This window comes from Suricata suricatta, chromosome 14, assembly GCF_006229205.1.
Source record: "Suricata suricatta isolate VVHF042 chromosome 14, meerkat_22Aug2017_6uvM2_HiC, whole genome shotgun sequence".
NCBI classification, from domain to species: Eukaryota; Metazoa; Chordata; class Mammalia; order Carnivora; family Herpestidae; genus Suricata; species Suricata suricatta.
Genome location: NC_043713.1, coordinates 86924573 through 86945560, shown reverse-complemented (window position 1 = coordinate 86945560; position 20988 = coordinate 86924573). Strand labels below are relative to the sequence as shown.

At 59.4% G+C, this 20988-nt stretch overlaps 1 protein-coding gene across 1 annotated transcript in view; it reads right to left on the bottom strand.

The window, feature by feature from the left end:
• Positions 1-6995: 6995 nt before the first annotated feature.
• Positions 6996-20988, bottom strand: part of GLT1D1 (glycosyltransferase 1 domain containing 1) — a 54126-nt gene continuing 40133 nt past the window's right edge. The window contains exons 10-13 of the mRNA XM_029921635.1: positions 20468-20511; positions 19257-19377; positions 13009-13107; positions 6996-7551 (exon numbers count right to left, since the gene is read on the bottom strand). Of these exons, the coding sequence (XP_029777495.1) occupies positions 7390-7551; positions 13009-13107; positions 19257-19377; positions 20468-20511 (426 nt within the window). The 3' untranslated portion in view covers positions 6996-7389. The remainder of the gene's footprint in view (positions 7552-13008; positions 13108-19256; positions 19378-20467; positions 20512-20988) is intronic.

Below are 20988 nucleotides of genomic sequence, written 5' to 3'. Positions count from 1 at the left end.
TTTTAGCTTTGGATGAAGATTTCCAGCCTGTTTGGGGAAGAGATCGCTGCAGCGAGACACCCAGAAGTAAGAGGGAAGGAAGCCCTCCGTTTTGTGACATGCCCTCAGCCGGTTTGGCCCAGAAACAAGACGCAGGTGCGGCACGTCCGCATTTGGCCCTAGGAGTCGGGGCTTGGTGATGAATTTCCCTGCTTGGTTTCCTCCACTTGAAAGAAACAATCATAGTTTTTAACCTGCAACAATGTAACACATGCTCTTGTTGGGAAACGAGAAAAACGCAGAGGGAAATAAATCTGGCCCGTGACCTCATCACCCCGATCATGGATGCCCATCACTGCAGGTTCTGGTTTAAGTGTTAATAAAACGGATGCCGTACTCCACCTACTATGGCGACTACATCTCCCTGTCGAGTCTTTCATTTATAAACTAATTTCTAATGGCAGCACATTATTTCATGTCATAACCATGTAACAATTAATTGGTTACTTCCGGGTATTTGCATAGTTTCAAATCTTAGGTATAATGAATGCTGTCATGGATTACCTTGCACACAAATCTTTTTTTTTTTTTTAATGTTTATTTAGTTTGAGAAAGGAGAGAGAGCAGGGGAGGGCCACAGAGGGAGAGGGAGACAGAGAATCCCAGGCAGGCTCCACACGGTCAGCACAGAACCCCACGTGGGGCTCGAATTCACAAACGGTGAGATCATGACCTGAGCTGAAACCAAGAGTCAGACACTTAACCGACGGAGGCCCCCAGGTGCCCCCACGCTATTTCCCTAAATCGGAGGGTTACTGCGGCCGTGGAGGGAGACCCTCTAGATGACCTTCAGGAACATCTCAGCTGCCGCCTTCCCACAGTCCTCCTGCTCGCAAGGCGGCCGCTGGAGTTCCAGCCATCGCGCCTGAGCTCTGAACACAGAACTGGTCCAAAATATATGTGCTGATGTGAAAACCGAGGGGAGGAAAATCTCTCGTAGGTTCTGTTCCTGAGGGTCTGCAAACCAAGTCCCATGAACAGGAGGAAGAAGGTTTATTTCATATCCCTATGGGTGGGAGGGTGACTCACAGAAAGGAACTGAATACCCTCAACGTGGGGGCCAGCCCTGCAGACGTTGACAGAACCCGTTTTCACAAGGGGCAACACGTTTGGGGCAGAGATGAGACAGAGGGAAGGGTTTTGAGCTTGGTGCGGCAGCCCAGTGTGGGACAGTAAATACGGGGGGGGGGGGCAACCTACGGTAGATCAGGGTTGTTTAGGACACTTGGTTTGTTTGCACAGACGTGGCCCCGCCTTTCTGGCTTCTCCAAGGCTGTAAAACCCCTCGGGGAGGGAGATTTATGGGAGGACTCATTTCTCACAAGCGTCTGCTCTTGGTCTGGAAGGGAAGGTCTAGAAGGCTTCTTTCCGCCCTTGTTCATTCTTGGTCTTTGGCTCAGAAGAATCCATGTGCCTAAGGGCGTATCTGAGGTTGCATATTCTGGTCCCTGTCAGCTCCCTCTGGCCTGGCCTGGACGCTTGTCTGACCCCTGCGCAAATGAAATTCTTCCTTGTGTAAACTGCTGGACGGGATGCGGGGACGGTGCCGTGTCCCATCAGATAGCGGCGGGGAGGGACAGGCAGGGGACGGGGGAGGGAGACCGAGTGAAATCCCGGGCTGTCGTGAGCACAGAGTGACTGCGGAGAAGCTACTACTGAATGGGAAATGGATCCTGCTAAGGATGCCTGAGGACTCTCACAGTCGGGGGACACTGTGCCCGTGAGAGGCGAGGTCTCGTGGGTTTGGCACCTGGGCCTCTCTCACGGGGAGGAGCCCACAAGGCCGGACAGGATGGGACCCGGGCAGCGGCTCGGGGGCGGGGGCGTCCGCTGCCTCCGGGGAGACCCAGGGGGAGCAAAGAGCCTCAACACAGGTTGGCGAGCAGGCGCGCTGGTGGATTGACCGCTGGGGAGAGCACTTGGGCTGAGCCCTGGCGAGACCGACGGGATCCGCAGGGTCTCTGTCTGGCTGGGGGCGTCCATGACTTCGCCAGAGTCGTGCGGGGCCGCGGTCCTGTGCAGGAAGAGCTTTCCGGAACACGCACGTCGGGGAGCAGTCCTCAGCTCTGCTGGTTTCCAGGAGCTCCGGGGCACGGTCCCTGCCGCCGGGACCCGGGGGCTCACCCGGCGTTCACTCTCGGTGACAGAACCGGGGTCACAAGGCTGTTGAGTCACAAACGCAGGTGCCTTTCCAATCCTGGTTGTTCCTATTCCCACCGAGCCTCTAAACGCATCTGGGGATCCGGAAACACGGGCCAGAGAAGCAACGGGGGAAGGAAGTGCTAGTGGATGGAAACGCACAGCTCGCGAGGCTTCCTAAGCGGCCTTTCCAGGCGTTTCTGAAACGGGAGAATGAGCACAGAAAGGCCAAGTCAGAGAGCCCGTCGGCCTCCAGCCCCTTGCAGACGTCTGGCTGCCAACCTTTCTGATCTGGGCGAACGCTGAGACGTGCTGACATTAGACGCGAAAGAGGAAAATCCGTTTTAAATGGAGCACAGCCTTTGGGAGGCGCACGGTGAGCTCAGGGCCTCTGCTGAGAAAGGCCCATTTCTCCTTCCCGGGGACAAAGCTCTGGTGATTTGGCTGAATTGTGGGAGTTTCTGGAAAGACGTTTTTCTCAGCCTGGATGTTTAAGGCCTATTTATGAGTCTGAAAGAAGCGGATTATAAAATGATTTCTTTAAAACAGACCGTGGCCACAGATGAAGATGAAGCCGTCCCTTTTGTCTCAGCCCCCTCCCCCCACTGTGATTGTTTGTGATCGTTTTCACCACAAGTCCCCTTGGAGTCTGAGATCCTCTGAAACGCTGCGCAGCCGCCGTTTCTGTCCTGACAAACGGTCGGGCGTCGCCGCTCTGCAGGTTGTGTGGTGGCTGACTCCGACCCCAAGTGCCCCACCACACTGAGCGCCTGCAGTGGGCATGTGTCCGCGTCCCCGCCTGGGCTCAGCACGGGGCCTGGCCCGCCGCTCCCGGAAATACCTGGCTGCATGGCTACCGTGAACACAGGGGTGCCTGGGGGGTGCGGCCGGTTGAGTGCCCGACTCCTGATCTGGGCTCAGGTCATGATCTCAAGGATGTGAATTCGGGCCCTGCCTTGGGATCTGCACTTACGGTGCACAATCTGCTTGGAATTCTCTCTCTCCCTCTCTCTCTGCCCCTCCCCTGCTCACTCTCTCTTTCTCAAAATAAATAAACCAACAAAAGAAGGAAACAGAAGGAAATCACCCCCACCGGAAAACGGGGAGGATTTCCCCACTTCCTGCGAGGGATTCAGTTCTTGTCTGAAATCTGGCACCACCTGCTGACCAGACACTCAGAGGTCGGCTTTCCCTAACCGCAGGCGGCGTTTCCACAGCCACGTGGACGGGACTTCACGCTCGGGGCGCTGCACGCACGGCCAGACGGGCGGTTTGCGCCGGTAACGCCGGCCACGCGAGGGTTTTGTTCCAAACGCTGTGGAGCCTAACCCGAGGCACGAAGGAGCTCCACTGGCCCTTCTCTTCGACGGGAGCTCTTCCTCTGTCTGAGCCGAACTGTGACTCGAGGGTCCCTTCAGAAGAGACTTCCATTTCCCGAAGGCCCGACGAGCGCAGTGGCCTGCTCAGGCGTCCAGGGCGATCACGAGAACGTTGGGACATGCCTATTTAGTCGTCTTATTGTGTCTTCCAGGCGGGTCTCGCCGGACGCGGTGAGCCGTCAGGAGGTCCCGGTGCAAGCCGGTTCTTGAACTCAGGAGCTGCGGGTGCACGGCGCGAATCGACCGCTGCGCGAGCCAAGAGCGTGCACCCTAATGAGCAATGAGATCTGGGGGAGGAGAGGTGCGCTGGGCCCGGAGGGCCCTCCAAGTCGGTCAGAACCTGCGGAGAACACTTCTCTTGGCATTACAAGGTGCCCAGTGACCACTTCACCTGCCCGGCGTCTCCTCATGTGCGACTGCTGGTGTCTCTGGAGGACAGACCGCTGGTGGGCACCTGGGACACGGCAGCTCGGAGTCAACGTGCATTTCCCAGCTTCCCCTGCAAACTGGGCATGGGGCACAGTGTGTGACTGGAGGGGGGGTCGTCCTGAAAGAAGGAAGTCGGTGGTCTCGGCTCCCGCCTGGCTTCCCTCCTGCAGCTTGGAGTTTGGGCGCAGTGGCAGCGTGGGGCAGGCCCCTGCCTCCGGAGGTAGAGACGGCCCTGTGCTGGGGGCGGAGCAGCAGGCGGAAGGAGGGTCTGTGTCCCTCCCTGACCCCCGGGGCCCCACACGGGCTCCTAGTCCCTGTACCGGAGCGAGAACAGTGCACCTGCCTCCCGCTCACACCACTGCTGTCACGAGCGGGTGGCATCGGCGCCCCGTCGACGCCCACGCAGTGGGTCCCTCTTGCCGACGACTCCACGGTCAGTGTTTAAGCGCCCACAGCCCTGGAAACCAGCCGAGAAGTACAGGAGCTCCTGAAGGTGACGCGGGGCCCGGCCCGCAGGCAGTGTCCCTGGCAGCTGATGGGGACAGATGCCGCAGACACACAGCCAGGGGGAGGAGGGGCTCCGGAGACGCGGCCCAAGCCCAGGGGTTTCTCGTGCCTGCTTTTCCTCGCGTGTGGGAAGTGCGTCTCGGCCCTGCACTTAGAGTCTCAGGTCTACCGGGTAAATATAAGGCAGATCTGGCCCATTGGTGCGTTCTGGATTCACGTTCCAACACAAATCACAGTCCAGCCCCTTCCTGGATGTCCGTTTCCCGTGAAGTTCTGGTCCCTGCTGGGACGGAGCATCTAAGACCGCAGGCTGCCCTCCCAGGGGAGGCTGGACGGTCAGGAAGCCTCAGGCCAGCGCCTCCACGCCCCAGATCCGATCTAAAAGCCACGGAGCAGGACCACTGCCCTGAGAAGTGGCCTGTCCCTGGGGCGCCTGGGGGTCAGCTGGTGAAGCGTCCAACTTCGGCTCCGGTCATGATCTCACGGCTCTGGGCTGTCAGTGCAGAGCCTGCTTGGGGTCCTCCCTCCCTCTGTCCCGCCCCAATTTGGGCTCTCTCTCTCCCTCCCTCTCTCTCTCTCTCTCTCTCAAATAAATACACTTAAAAAAATAAAGAAAAAGACGCAGCGGCCTCGCCCACACGGCTGGCCTGACGGGGGGAGGTCTGTCCAGACGAGCCCCCGGACCCTCCAAGGGCGTTGGCTCAGGAAGAAGAAGGGAGGCGGGGGTGGGGGAGGCCAGACAAGAGGAACTGAGGCGGGGGCGGAGGAGACACTGCGTCTGCACCGGGAAAATGGCTACGAGCTACTCTCCCCACATCGGAGAAAGCTCCGGATCTATGACGGGTTCAAGTTCAGCTACCAAGAAGCCGCTCCCGGGAGAGCCCACAGGGTCTGCGTCTGTAAACCGCGAACACGGCACCTCTCAGATCAGAAGGGCCCCGTGGCACCGCGCTTTTCCAGAACAGCACGGAGGCAGAAGGGGGAGTTCGGAGAAGCCGGAGCGCCAGCGGGCGCGGGGCCAGAGGCCGCCAGGAAGCGGCGCCTCTTCGCGACATCGCCCGACGCTCCCTGAAAATGCCCGTCCCTCCGGGTTGGCAGGCTGCGGCGTCTGGGCTCTGTCTGGAGACTTCCTCCAACCTGCACGCCAGCAAGTTTGAGAACAACACCCAACGTGTCTAAGCATAAAGTTAACTGACTGTGAAAGTGGAATCTTCTACGATGTTAATGGAAAAGTGCTGTTTTGCGTCTACACTTGGGCATTAAAACGGTGGTTGTGTTTGAACCCTCTTGATGAGGTTCTGGAGCGCCGGCACCTCTGGGGGCGGCTGGAGGCCGGGGCGGGGGCGCTTTCCCGCAGAACACTGCCCACGAGGCGAACGCACAGCGCTGTGTCCCTGGGCTCACGGAGGCACACGTCATTCATTCAGAAAGACGCCCATCCCCCACCCAGAGTGCGTCCAGCGATGGTGTTCAGGTACGGTGCGATCAAGCATCCACGGCGCTATTCCAACAGGGAGTGGGTTCAAGCTTCCGGACAACCGGAGTTTTCTAAGCAGCAGCATCGCTGGGCGGCCCCGAGCCGTCCCCTGGGCTCTCTCTCAGGGGCGCTGCCAGGCCCCTCCTTGCTGCACCAGCGTGGGAGCCTCGGCACCGGGAGGGTCACGAGGGCGAACCCCAGCCGAGGGGAGGGGCTCCGCTCTGAGCGAGGGGGATGAGGAGCGTCGGGTCACGTGGCCCAGAATCTAAATGTGTCCTTGTGTCCTGGGCGAGGCCCAGGCAAGCATGACGCCGGTGACTGCTGGCCCCCAGGTCTGCCGGCATCTACACCAACCAGCCGAGCCCCATGTGGCCTGGGCTGCCAAGGCTGCTCTGCCTTCTCCCCCACGCCCACTGCTTCCTACCTCTCAGGAGGCAGTGTGCCTCTTCACCCCGCTTACTGTAAGGGAACCGAGAGTCCCCGTCACTTAAGACCCACCAGGGGCCAGTGCAGCCACCAAAGGAGGGTAAGCACCAGGCCCAGGGACACGGAGCCAGTGTGGCCAGGACGTCACCCCAGTGACGCCCCACTTTACTGACCTCCCTCCGCCGCGTCTCCAAGCTGGTGAGCTGGGTACTGTCACCAGAGGGCGGGGCCCGGCACGGGCTGGAGGCTGGGGACCCGCTGGCCCTCACCCCCGGGCCCCTGACGCGTGGGTGGGAGGACCCGAGTCACCCCGAAACCCAGGCTCCAGGACCTTCCAGGTCGAGGGCTGTGCCCCCTCGTTCTGCTCGAACCTGACCCAGGGCTGGGGGCGCCTGCGGGTGGGCTGCCCGCGTCCCCAGGGAGCGTCACTGCCTTTCAGGTCCGCACCTGACCAGCGAGCTGTGCGCGTGCGCACTCACCCACAGCCCTGCCCCTGGGGCCCCGAGGGGCACGCGAGCCCGAGCCGGGCCGTCCGCGCACCTGCAGCCCCGGGCTCGCCGTGGAGCCCCTCGCACGGTAAACACGCTGCCAGGCTCCGCTCTGCGGCCAGGTGTGATTTTAGGGTTTGCTTTTCGAACAAGGATGGGTCGTAAGTCATCAGAAGACCCGCGGGGAAGCGTCTGTGCCGCGGCGGCTTGCAAATGGCACCCTGTGGTGCACGGGGCCCTGTCGCGGCTGACGCGGCCCCTCCTGACCCCCCGCCCCAGCCCCCCGGAGCCCAGGGGCCCCCCGCGTCTCTGGTCGGGGGGACCCGTCCGGGACGCTATCGGGAAGCAGGCTCCGGAAGAGCTTCTGCCTTCTAACTGGTGCTGTTTGTCTAGGATTCCAGTACCGCTGGTGTGAGCAGTCCCGGGAGGGGCCCGCGGCCCGGGCTCTGTCTCTGGTGTCTGCCCAGGGCGGCGCGGACGGGCGTGGTGGCTCCAGGCTGGCGCCCTAGTCCTGGATGCTCCCCTCCAGGGTCCTGATGAGGCTCTGGTAGGTGTGCCTCTCCGCCTGCCATGAGTGACAGGCTCTCACGTACTCCGTCCCGCGGGCCACGAGGTCTCTCTCCAGAGCGGGGTCTCTGGTCAGTCTCTTTGCCAGGTGAACAAACTCCTGCCGAGAAAGGGGCGGAGAGAGACGGGCGTCAACACCGGTGAGCTGCAGCTGCGAAGGCGGCCGGACGCCCCAGCCCGTCGGCTCCCGGCCCCGCCTCGGTCCGCCTCCCACACCCCGAGAAGTGGCCTTTGAGGGGACGAGACCCTGGACTGAGTGAGAGACCAGGGGACCCCCCCCGCCACGTGCTGGGTGACCATCCGGGGGAAGACAGCCGAGCCGCCGACCACGCCTGCCCCCGCTCCCCCGGATTGCCGAAAGCGCTGTTTGTTCCCTCAGCTCTGAGTGTCGGCGGCATGTGACCTGGCCGTGCTCCCGGATCCGAGCCCTGCACGCCGTCCAGCGCCCCCCCCCCGCCCCATCGGAGTCCCTAGTGCTGGGTCTTCTCTCCCCCCGCACAGAATGTGTCTTCAGATGACCTGCGTGGGGGAAGTGCCAGGCTGCGGAGACGGAGCGGGGTTCAAATCCCCCTGAGGGACGTGATTGGCTTTGGGCGAGCCGGCCAGCCCCCTGAGCCTCATGTCTGCCCTCTCTTCAGCGTCACCGGGCAACAGGCGGGTGAGCCCAGCCCTGCCCCGGACCCCCCAGGGGAAGGAGGGAGAGGGGCCTCAGCTGCCTCCATTCCCGGGCCCCTCCTCTGCTGACCCGCTGCAGGCACTTCCGCTGACGTGCGTTACCTGCCGGCGCCCAGGGACACCGGCGCTGCCGCCCGTGCGGTCCTGCTGACCCGTTTCTAATAGCAAAGCCCCTCGCGGCTGGAAGAATTAGCATGACTATTTTTTGGTTGGAGAGAAGGGGCACAGGCATATGTGTTAATCTTGCATTTCAGCCAAGAGTCGAGTTTGAGAGCCAGGAGGCCTGCGTTTAACCTCATGCCCCCCCTCCACGCGGGGCCGGTTCCTAACATCATCTGTAACGAGGGACCATGACAGCGCCCGCTTTGCGCCGCGCTGACGGGACTGAGGGCCCTGGGCGCTGACCGGCACACACGAGGCCCTCACTGTCCCCGGGACCCCGGGAAGCCCGGGCAAACGCCGAGAAGACAGCCAGGACTCAGATTAACACGCAACGCTTTGCCGTTTAAAAGGAAGGTCCACATACCCTCGGGATTGTTGTTAATTAAACGTTGAATGCTCTTTACAGCGAGAAATATAACCAGCGATATTTATGAGAGCGGAATTATGTTTTTATGTGTTATGGAAACATTTTTAGTAAACGGGTGTCATTTTGTAATGAAAGTGTAACATATTTATTCTCACCTGATAGCAGACCAACATTCTTATAAAAATCCTTCGGTGGATCATTTTACAACTCGGGTCGTAGCTTGGATTTATCTGACGGACTTCGGCTGCAACTCAAACTGTGTCTTGGGATTTCTACAGAATGGAACCATTTTACAGCAAAATCTTGAATGCTGGAGCTTGTGGGGATAGAATGTGAGGAAGTGCACTGTCCCCTCTCCACACGGAGGACCAACCAGACATGCAGACGTAACACGAGAGTTTCTGGTGGGGAAGGAGAAACAGCCTGGCCATCTGCGCGAGGGGCCGGAGGTCAAGGGAGAGGACAGGAGCGTCAGGGAAAAGAAGGGGGGACCTGACTGGTGGTCATCAGGCCCCTCCCTGGGGCTCTGGGACGGCTGGCTTCTGGGCTCAACCAGCTTCTGCACGACCGCCAAGTCCGTACGCTGAACACAGACCCTGAGAACCACGGGTGGACAGACGGCCAAGCGCCTGCGGGGCCGAGGGCATGCCAGGGCGCGGCCACACCCCCCGGCCCCACTGCACGCTGCGCTGCGGTTCGCCTTGGCCACTCTTCCCGCGGACCCGGTGGGGGTCTGCTTCCCCAGCTCCTGAATCCCCGCTGGACCAGCGGAATGCATCCTCGGTGACGAATCTGACCTGCGAGCAAAGCCCCCGCTCTCACTCGGGCCCTGAGGCCAGCACCTGCAGAAAGCCCGCTGGCCTGCCTGCAGACGGGCACCAGGGCTGAGGCTGCCTCGCCAGACAGGCTGGGCAGCGCGGCGGTGAGACCTTCCGCAGAGCCCCTCAGGCACCGGCACAGACCCCAGGGCATCAGTGCAGCGGCCAGAGCGCCCTGGATTCTGCAGAGCTGTTGGTGTAGAACTTGCCAGAAAACTGGTCAGCTGATCACCAAATCCTGGAGGAGGGGACGTTCATCAGGGGCTTTGTGCGGTGACGGCCTACTCTTGACGATCGTCCAGGATGATAAGTTACAAGGTGCTAAAGGGGACGTATGCAGGATACTTAAGAGAACACAGCAATGGGGGCGCCTGGGGAGCTCCGCCGGCTAGGCGTCCGGCTCGCGGGTTCAGCTCAGGTCATGACCTCATGGCTTGTGAGGTCGAGCCCCGCCTCAGGCTCCGCCCGGCCAGTGGGGTCTCTCTTTGCTGACTGGCCTCTCTGCCCCATCCTTCCCTCCACTCTCTTCCTCACAAACTTCAGGAACAAAAGGAACCAGCAGCCAGGTACAGGCACCCCACCCGTCAGCTCAGAGGCAGATCCAGACGCGGTTCCAGGCCAGCGCTGGAGACTCCAGCGACCACCGGAGCCGCAGAAAACGTGGCTTTGGAGTCGGCATCACACCGCACGCTCCTCAGGAGGGGCCTGGATTCCGGACATCCACCTACAAGCTCTCGGCGTTAAGTACCAGCCAGTGAGGCAAAACTTGAAGCATCCGGCAAACGAGACGAGACCGAGACGCCGGTGTGGGCCAAGCCCCCAGGGCCAGAGCTGTGCGGACCAGGGCCGCGGTTACAAAATCACAGAGAAGAGCGTGGCTTCTTTTCGTCAGGACTCAGTGAGCAGTTCGCCGTTTTCGGGGTCCCCTGCCTCCCTCAAGGGTCCCCGGGGGCTGGTGGGAAAACTCCCCACTGAATCCGTCTGAACGGCCTTCTCTCCCGGGGGCACCGCCCAGGCCCAGGGCGTGAGAAGCAAGGGCGGTTCTACAGAACTGACATTTGAACCCCTGACGGGACCCCATGGGCACCTGCTTCTCACCCAGACGGCCTGCGGACTCCAGTCACCGTCCGCGGGTCGTCTGTCCCTGTCCTTCCAGCCAAGATCGACCGTATAAAAACCGAGCTCGGGCCTGTGCTGTTAAATTAGACAACCCCCAGCTCAGGCCATTTTGCAGATGGCACCTGGCCTGTGCCCGACCAGTGACCACACAGACCAGGCCCCCGAGCCCGGCGACGCCCTGGGACAGTGTGCCGGAGGCCTGGGTCCGGTCTGACCCCCGTCCTGGGCTGCGAGGGACAGGCGGCGGTGGGGAAAGGGCCGGGCTGCGGTCCAGGCGGCGGAGAAGCTGGTCCCCTGCTCTTTCCTCTTTGCTCCCGAGCGAGGCAGCAGAGCACCCCGGGGAGGTCCGAGCCTGCCCTCACCCTCCTCTCCGCCCAGGACGGCTGGTGTCCGGGCCGGGGCTTCCCGTGGCGCTGGGACCGGCCACAGAGCAGCAACCACAGCCAGCACCTGTCCCGTGCTGTCCGCTGGAGCCGCTCGGGTTCAGGATCCAGGATTCCAGGCATTCGGTGCCGGGGTTTTGTCCTTTTTCATCGCCGTGCCCCCGCAGTGGCATTAAGCGGCGCCCCATACACAACACACCACAACCTCCAAATCGGAACGTTCGAAGAGTCACGCGAAGCAGGATAAACAAAGCCACAAATAACCTCGCATCAGCTCAGGTACGACTTCGCGGCCAAGTCGGTTTTGGCACCGAGCTCACAGAAAATTGAACTGTCTTTCACGGGCTCTGGGCCGTGCTCGTGATTCCTCTCACAGACAGGGAAGCGGGAGCACAGAGAGGTCGGGGCTGTGCCCAGGGTCACACAGCAGGAGGCACAGTGGCCAAAGCAGGAGTTCCGCGAAGACCAGAAGGTCAGGGAAAGCTCCAGAAGGAGAGGCGGCCGGGAGACGGTTGTGGGGGACGCACGGCGACCACAGCGGGGTTGGGGGTCTCAGAAAGTGAGAGAGAAAGAGCAAAGCCCTCAAGAGATGTCAAAACGGAGCTGGCCACGCTTCTGGGACACAAGACAGACCTGAGCCTAGCTGGCAGTCACCTCAGGGATGTGGGCTGTGGGAGGCCGACCTGGGGGTCAGGGCAGAGCCCGGGCGGAGGCCGCCTCCAGCCGCTAGGAAGGCTCCTGATCACCGCTGTCCTGTGCCGGTGATCACCCCGGCCGGATGCTGGATGACACAGGAGAGCCCAGCGACTGGTTCTCGTGTTCAGACCCTCGATGACCAAGTTACAGCGCTCCGAAACGGGGCGGTAAAATAAACAGACGTTGCGTTTGGGGAGATGAAAGGAGAATTATTTTGCCAGGGTGCAGACAATGCCATCGGACCCAGAAGCTCGGCTGGTGCTGATTTTGAGAGACCCGGATCGGGGCGAAAAGCACGAAGCGTCTGTTTGGAGAACTGACGTCCTCCTGGGCTGGCATCGCCGGCTGTGTGGTCGCCGGGAAGGCTCCGCCCCCTTCGCCGGTGCAGGTGCCCCCGGCCAGCCAGCGTGCCGGTCAGCGGGCAAAGAGGCGACCCGCCGTCATGCCAGGGAAAGGGGGGGGCTTTCTCGGATCACACACCGGCCACAGGGAAATCTGAAAACCTGCATTCTCAAAGCTGTGCACCGACTGTGATCTTTAAGCACAAATCCCTACGTCTCCAAGTGGAACGTGTGCTTTACTAAAGATGCTGGTGAGTGGGGCCTGACGCCTAAAGACAGAACAGAACCCGGGACCAAGATCCTCACCTCACTTCCGCCTGACACACGGCGCTGTCCTTCGGGGAGGACGGTCCCGAGCCCTGACCGCGGGCTGTGAGCACGCTTCCCCCTGTGCGTCCCCCGTCACACCTCGGCAGCAGGAGGTGCCCTGAGCTGCACGTGTCCCGAGGAGGAAACAGAGCTCGGAGACCCGGCCACACGCCTTGCACATGGCCCGCGGGGGGTTCAGCTGCAGACACACACACAGGTGCCCTGGGGACCTCAGCACCCTGCAAACGGGAAAGCCCCCCGACGTCCAGGCACACACTCGTGCATGCCCCCGCTGTGCCCGCTCTCCAAGGCACCGTCCTGTGTCATTCCCAGACACCCGCATGCGCACGTGAAGATACGCAAGTTCCCGGCTTATTCCTACAGAGCTTTGAGGCATCGCAAGTGACCGGACACAGAAACCGAAGGCTGAGTCGAAGAGCCTGCGCTCTGGAAATGAGACAGAGTGCCCCAGAGCCCCCCTGACTTGCTCAAGGCCACACCGGCCATCGGGGGCAGAATCAGACACGGGAGGGGGGCTTGTGTTCGGGTCTCTGTTCTGGGTGTCCCCGTGATCACTGGGCACACGCACTGTACTCGGGGGAGGGGACACAGGGCGCTGGAGAAACACCGGAAACCGCAGAGTGAAGGTCGTTCTGACAGGCTGGTCCCGGGGACCAGGTGCCTTACCTGAGGGTCTGAGAACAGCAGCCCGGTGACCTCATGCTTCACCACGGCCGCGTTCCCGGGGATGTTCCTGGCCAGCACGGGAACCTCCAGATCCATCGCCTGAGGACAGAAGAGAGAGAAGTCAGGCGGGCGTGAGCAAGAGCTTCCCGGGGGGAAGAGCCAGCTCGTGGGGGAGCGACTTCTCCGTCCCCCGACCTCCGGCAGCACAGAGGTGCAGCGTGCCCGAGTGAGGAGCCGATGCCCAAGTACGGGCTGGATCGTAACCACCGCGGCCAGTGCTGGACAGCCATGGGCCGCGCGGCTCTGTGTGACGCGGTCGCCGCAGTGTCACAGGGACACCCGCTCTCTCCAAGTGCTCACTGGGCGCTGGGGCAGCGGCAGCCCGTGGCCCCGTCTTTCATCACCCTCCTTGCCCCCCGATGGGTCATCTTGCAGCACACGCAGAGAGAACGGGAGCACTGAGCACGTCCCCCGGCACGCAGACAGGAGGAAGGACCGTGACCCGTCATCCTGATTATTCCCGAAGCAGGTTTTCCATCCCCCAGGGAACCGGGCCAGCGCGTGGCCTGAGACCTCGGGCGGTGTCCGGAGGCCCACGGCGGGCACAGCTGGCCTCGACGCCCAGCACGGAGGCACCCTCTGGTTCTCTTCCTGCCCTTCTGGGGAGCCCGGCCTGCTAGGCTGTAGGGTGAGGTTGGTTCTTCTGAGTCTATTTCGGCCTCCGGCACTGAGTCCTCCGTGGCTGCGCCTTCCAGCGGATGAGGGACACCCCTGTGCAGCTTGGTGCCCAGGACAGACTTGCATCAACTCATCAGCTGCTCTTCCTCTACAAAAGTACGTTGCAGGCACGTGGACGGAATCAGAATTTGCTCACGAGGGGGTGACACGGGATTCTCAGAAGTGTAGGCTTACCCAACCGCAGCCGCTCCGTTTAGTGCATGGGAAGGTCTGGACACCCCAGCCTTTGGATGGCAGTACGCCAGCGACACCCACCAAGCACCGGCGCTCGGTGTGACAGGCGGTAAACGCTCAATAAATACTGTGGGGGCCACTGCCCCAGGAGCACCTGCACGGAGTGAATGCTAGGTCGGGGCTAGTCACCGTGGCCACTGGAGCCATGAGCTGTTGAGGGTGGGCTGCCCGGGTTTTCATCACCTACGCCTCCCCCGTCTACTCTGAGTCTACGATCCAGGCCCCAGAGAATGCAGGAGCTGGTTCCTGTCTGCCCTCCTCTGAGGCATCAGGGAAAGCAGTAGAGCTGGCCTGACTCGTGGCCTAGAGCCCCCTCCGGACGGCTCCCCCCCCCCCCCCGCCGCCCGGCTGCGTCCCCAACACAGTGACCTGTCCGTCTCTGTCAGCCTCTCTGGTTGGTGTTTCAAGCGCACAGAAGGTCTCCAAGTCAGATTTTCCCTTTTCCGTGTGTAGGGCCAGGACTGGGATCGTCAGTGCCCATCCACTCGGGGACGAGGCACCTCAGTGGCACCAGAGAAAAGTAACCCGAAATGGCCACGTGTCAACGCTAGGGTCACAAGCGCTTACGGACCTCTGGGTGGGGGCCCGTGGGTTATGACACAACACACTGCAGGCACGGTCTGGTGTCCTGGATGATACCAGGGGCCGGATCAGGAGGCCTTGGTCTTGAGTCCAGATCCTGGTCTTACTATCTTTGCTCCAGGAGAACACAGCGGAGTGCCGGGCTCCCACCCCACACGGCCCACCCTGCGATCAGGCGTCTGTGAAAGTCCCTCCGACGATTCTGTTGTTCAGCCCGGGAAGCTCCGAGGGAGCAGGCACACTGTCGAGGTGCTGGACGTCTCCCTGGGTCTTGGCTGCATAATTTCCAAATGAGGGACTGAACTCTCGTCTGCACGGTGCAGGAAAAATTCAGCTGTCCTTTTGCACAGACAGCATTATGTGGTTTGTGGCATAAGCTGACTGGCATACCAGCTACATCAGTTTAGAGGTCGTGACATAATCACGGGGAGCGGTGCTCTGGGTCACATGGCTTATCTTGCTGCTTGTCACCAGCTCCTTAAACTCACGCGGCACACTGTGATTTCATTTCTAGACATTTGTCAACTAAGCGCCGAGTCCTCCGCGTGGATGAGACCTTTGAGATCGTCCTGTTTCACCTCTGCCTCGTGTCAGGGCAGAGCTCTGGAGGAGGGTGATTGACCCGTCAGGGTCCCCGGCAGCCCCGTAGCATGTGCGGACTCGAACAATACATTTTTCTCCTAATTTGGGCTGAGCATGGGAGTGTTTGTGAAGAATCCGCGGCAGATGCAGAGACTGACAGGAGGTATCTATAGACGTAGGTGTAACGCTGAAGAGACAAAGGCAGATTTATCAAACCTGTGATCAGAGAACCACAGGTGCTGAGGGACAGCGGAGCTCACATCCTTGTTTCAGGCAAAAATGATCTTATTATCACCCCTCCTGTTGTGTAGACTCATTTGCATATCAACCCAACCCTACATCGAGCACCCACCCCACACTTAAGGCTGCACCCCACTGAGCGCTGTCCACTCCTTTGATAAACATCAGTCATCAACCTGCAAATGGCAGGACGCAGGAGGCATAGGTGACGGGGCCAAGCCGCTGGGGACAGGGAACGAGGTGGCGTTACATAGCAGAGGGCGCTTGCTGGACTCAAAAGGCCACAGTAATAACAACAAAGAAAGAAGAAGAAACACAATTAGAGGGGGAAAAACGGTCAATGGAATAAAGAAGTCCCCGGCATCCCTGATCACCAGAAGAAAGGAGAAAGCAAAATAAGATAGAGTGAGGGGGAAGCAACCACTGACCCAGAGCTTTCAAGTCATAGGAGGATACTGATAGAAATCTTTGCAAATAAATTTGAAAATCTAACCCAAATGGGTTGTTTCCAGGAAGAATGCATCTTAGTGAATCAACCCTGGTGGAAGCAGGGAAGCTGAAACAGATCCATTTTTTTTTCTTTTTTTTTTAATGTCTTTTAATTTATTTTTGAGAGACAGAGAGACACAGCGTGAGCAGGGGAGGGTCAGAGAGAGAGGGAGACACAGAATCTGAAGCAGGTTCCAGGCTCTGAGCTAGCCGTCAGCACAGAGCCCGATGTGGGGCTCGAACCCACAAACTGTGAGATCATGACCTGAGTCGAAGCCGGACAATTAACTGACTGAGCCACCCAGGTGCCCCAAAACAGATCCATTTCTATAAAAGAAACAAACTTATCAAGGAAGCCGTCTACAACAAAAGGATCCTCTCAGACGGTGTCACAAGGGAATTCTACAAAATCATGAGACTCACCCCCCTAGTGCTCCAGGAACTGCTGCAGACCACAGAGAGGAAAGAAACATTCCAAATAGTTGTTATGAAACAAGTTCAACAATAATATCAAAGCATGAGACAGATGGCACAGGAAAGAAAGCCACAGGCCAATCTCACGTCTACATCTCTCCATAAAATTCCTAAAGAAAAGAGTGGCAAACAGAATCCTGAAGCACATAAAATAATGATGGGAACCAAACATTTCAGTCACGACATTAAACATGAATGGACTAAACACTGTAGTTAAAAAAACCGAGATTGTGAGGCTTGGTAAAAACAGCAAGACACAACTATATTCACTGCCTACAAGAGATACGCTTTGGATTCAAAGGCACAAAAGTTTGAAAGTAAAAGGATGAGAAAATATACCACGTAAACAGTACCCGTGGGGACCTCCCTGGCTGTATTAACACCAGATGAAATGGACGTTCGGGAAAGACCTGCTGCTGGAGACAACGAGAGACATTTCATACTAAGGAGACCAATACGTGAGGACAACATAGAATTACAGATGTGCACACACCGAAAGGCAGAGCCCCACAACATGTGACTCAAAGTCAGGCAGACTTGAAAGGAGAAATAGGCAATTTAATAGTAATCATGGGACATCTCAATACCCCATCTCAGTGACTGATAGAATAATCAGACAGACAACCATGAGGGAGACAGACGCCCTGAACACCACTAACCAACGTAACCTGACAGTTTCAGCACCCCCCCCAATGGCTACAGAAGACACATTCTTCCCAAGTACACACGGTTCCTTTTCCGGAATGTTACCGTATGTTACATCAAAATAAATAAGACTCCATACATTCAAATGATTAAATTGTAAACAGTATGTTCTCTGATCGCATTCTTGGGAGCCAGAGTATGGCTGGGGGAGAAGGGAATGTAAATATGAGATGGAGGAGGCAAGGAAGACTCGATGTAACAGGATTAAATTTGAGGGATCACGTGAATGCATGTCCCAGAAATCAAGACGGCACTCCAAACCCCCAAATGGCAACTCTGTGGTTTCAAGTTTGGGCTCCTCAAGGAGTTGCAGAGTTGCTGGAGGAAGAGTCACCCAGCCACCCACACTCCCCACGAGGGCTTGACGTTTGGAGTTTCTTAGTAAGAGATGTGTTGTAGCAAATGAGATTTTTATTTGCTCCCATGAAAAAACAAAACATAGCTAGTCCTGAGGGGTCCAACGATCGCTTCCTTCCAACGGGACAGGTGTTCACTCTGTGACTCACCAGGTTGGTCCTCTGCACAGAGCCCGAGGACAAGCACCCAGACCAGTCCCCGAAAATCAGCTTCGTTCGAAGCCCTCACCCCAGGGCCTGGTCTGGGGCTCTGAGGAGGCGGCCAGCAGCCACGGGTGAGGCCGTGGGACCGGCTCACAGCTGCCTTTCCTCGGGAGGAAATGAGATTTGGCAGCATCGATTCATCCGCAGTCAGAGGCCGTGTGCGCTGGTTTTGAAATCATTCCTGAATTCGACCTCCCTGCTTCTCAGGGAACTTGCACAAGAAGATGTGTCTTTACATGCACAGGAGCCGTTCTGCACCAGCTCGAGGACGGGGCTATCAGAGCCTGGGCTTCGGAAGCTGGGACGGAGAGCGGAAGGCGCGGGCACTGACCCCGGGTGTGAGCCTCTACCCCAGGCCTGCACTGGCCCCGGTGGGAGCCTGGTGGAGACGGACGCTAACCATCCGGCTCAGATGCCGGTCCCGGCCGTGCCTGACGACACGAGGGCTATGGTCCCCACTGTACGTGCCCCGCAGGTGCCCGGCACCGACATCCAGACCCCACGTTTAGCCTCTCCCCCATTCCTGATGCTGGTTCCGGTTCCGCTGTTTTCAAACGATGCCTCAGGAAAATATTAGGCACCCACATCAGCCATTTCTTAGTTTAGGGAGGATTGTTCTTTTTCCTGCTTTAGCTGCATGTCGTGTTCTGTGAAATACCTCATCACACCTGCTGCCCGAAAGTCCAGTGAATGAGACCGGAGCCCGAAGGAAAAAATGGATATAATGGGCATTACATCCAATAACATGATCGCAGCGCCCCAGGTACCCCTCGAAGGAAGACACTCACATAGCGAGAAGGAAACCGTGAAACCTGGCCCAACGTCCTGGAGGCCCGACGGCCTGTGTTTCCTTCTCCCCGGCAGGTTTTATCCTGTGCTAGGTAGTCCCTGGGCGCCGGTCTTGACGGAGGCAAGCACAGGCCACCCTCGGCTCAGCCCCCGATTAGAAAGGCTCCGGAGGGAGACGAACAGCAAGGGACAGGAAAGTCCTGGGGCTAGCCGCACGCTGGACCCTCAAGAACCCGCGGGAAGCGGCTGGGATATCCCGGTGAGCCACCCGGCCGCCACGGAGGTCAAGGGCTTGGGCGGAGCCCGTCCTGGAGGAGCCCCCCGAGCCGACGGGCTCCGTTCCCGCCTCCTCCTGAGAACAGGTGACTCTCTGTGCCCCGTGGTGCCAAGGAAGCCGGACACTGGGTGAGGGGATCCCCTCGGCCCGCCCGTCCCCTCCCTGGGCACCTGTAACCCCCCCACGCTCCTGCCCCCGCCCTGCCACAGGGAAAGTCCGACCCGTCCTCATGCCGGGAATTCTGGGATTGGGGAGCGTACTGAAAAGAGAGAGAAGAAATCAGAAACAGGAGGCTTCCTGCCAAAGCAACGCCTCCACCTAGTTCCTGCCGAACCTCCTGCAAGTTAGCGCCTTCCCGGCAAAGGGTTTAGGGCTCAGAGGGGCCGCCAGATGGTGTCTGACTTTGTAGACCAAAATCAGTGGCACCGGGTGAGCCCCGCGTAGTGCTTAAGCACTACCAGGGAAACGCTGTTTTGCCCTCTGCGGCTCTGAGAAGAGCGGACCTGGGTTGACCAGGACGCCCCCTCCGCACAGGAGGGGGGGGTCTACTTTCCCGGGACCCCGGGCTACATGCTTACCTCCAGGATGGCCGCGGACATGCCCTCGGACACCGAGCTGTTCACCACCGCGAAGCAGTTCTTGAGCGCCGCGTGCAGGTCCCCCTGGGGCATCTCTCCCACCAGCCGCACGCCCAGGGTCCTGGAACAGAAGTGGGGACGTGTATCTGTCCCTGTGAACCGCGGGGGGCGGGGGCAGGGAGGGGGGCAGGCGGCAGCTTCGGGGACAAGGCTCCGGAAGTCACGATATCCAGAACCCGGAGAGCACAGCGGGTTCCGCGGTGTCGGGACGAGGGTCTCTCCCACCCCCCATCCGACCGCCGCCCTCGCCGTGAATCTCCCTCCCAGACCTGGAGCTCAAGGCTACAGTTGTGGCCACTTTTTCTAATCACACAGCCTTTTGTTCAAAGGATTTTAAAAAATGCCAACAGAGACCATAACAGCCATAGAATAAACACATAGTAAGACAGAGACCACGACAAGCACTCTTATTCCGGCATATTCCGTCAGAGGTTGTCTCTTTGCGTTTTCATCCAGCAGCACTGACTCGTGTCCCTCCAACCCCCTCCCTGCCACGCACAACTGCGGGCAGCGTTACCTACGAGCGATGTAATGACATCTGCTCGTCTATGGGGATAAAATCGGTACTTCCCCATTGCTGACAGGTGGCCCGTGATCCTGGGGAGTCGTGAGGTCATCGCCCAGAAGGGGCCAAGCCCAATGGGGGTGACCCTCTTGGCGCCTGAGCGTCTCCGCCCCCCTCCGAAAACTCCGAGTGCGCTGGAAGGCTCCGCGGCCACCTGCCACCCTCAGGGTGAGGACAGTGGGACGGAGAGAGCCAGGACCCAAGTCGCTGGAGTCCTACTTGGTCCTGGTTGTTTCTCATGAGAGCAGTGGTTGAAGCCTGGGTCCTGGAGTCCCTGCTTCCCCAGGCTCGACCCCGCTCTGGAGAGTTTAGGTGTTTTCAGTTCCTGCCGCTGTGACCAGGGACAGTTACCAGCGATTTCCATCAGCACCTCCCCACCGAGGGGGTGGCTCATGCGGCCAGCGCGGTGTCCTTGCTGTAGATGGGGGGAGGGAAGAGCACTGGGGGCCTCCCGGGGTCATCTGGACATTGCAGGGGTGACGCTCGGAGGCCGGGACAGAGCCTGGGCGCCGGGAGTGGGGGGAGGGGGGCTGTGCTGGCCGCAGGCTTCCTCTCCTGGAAACGCTTGTTCGCCTCCCACACTCACCTCTGTACTTTGGCTTCCACTTCCCTGGTAAACACGGGGTCCACCTGAAAAGACGCAAAGACAGATTTTAGGCAAAGTCTCGGTCTCAAGAGAATTGCATATCACGGCGACAGAGTCAGACTCAACAACTCAGGAAGGAACACTCAGGGATTTTACCAAATGGTTCATAAAAAGCCAACGTGGATTACCTATTTATTTCCCCACTATATACCACCTGTAGCTTTCTATTTATCCCCCTCCCCCCACCACACACCCGGATTATTGCTGTCCTCACTACCAGGAACACCACCCCCCATCCCTAAAACCTATTCGCCCCCCAGGCACAGGCCCACGCCCCTTCCCTAGGAGAACGTCCCCGATGATCTAAACCAGAGGCGGCATCTCGTCCCCAACCTTCCTCCCACCTGCTCCCAGACGCCGGCCCCACGCCCGTCATGTCCCCACGCCCGTCATGTCCCCACGCGCACGTCCGTTTCCCTCCGCGGCCAGGCCCAGGGTCTGGCCTACAGCTCCCTCCTTGA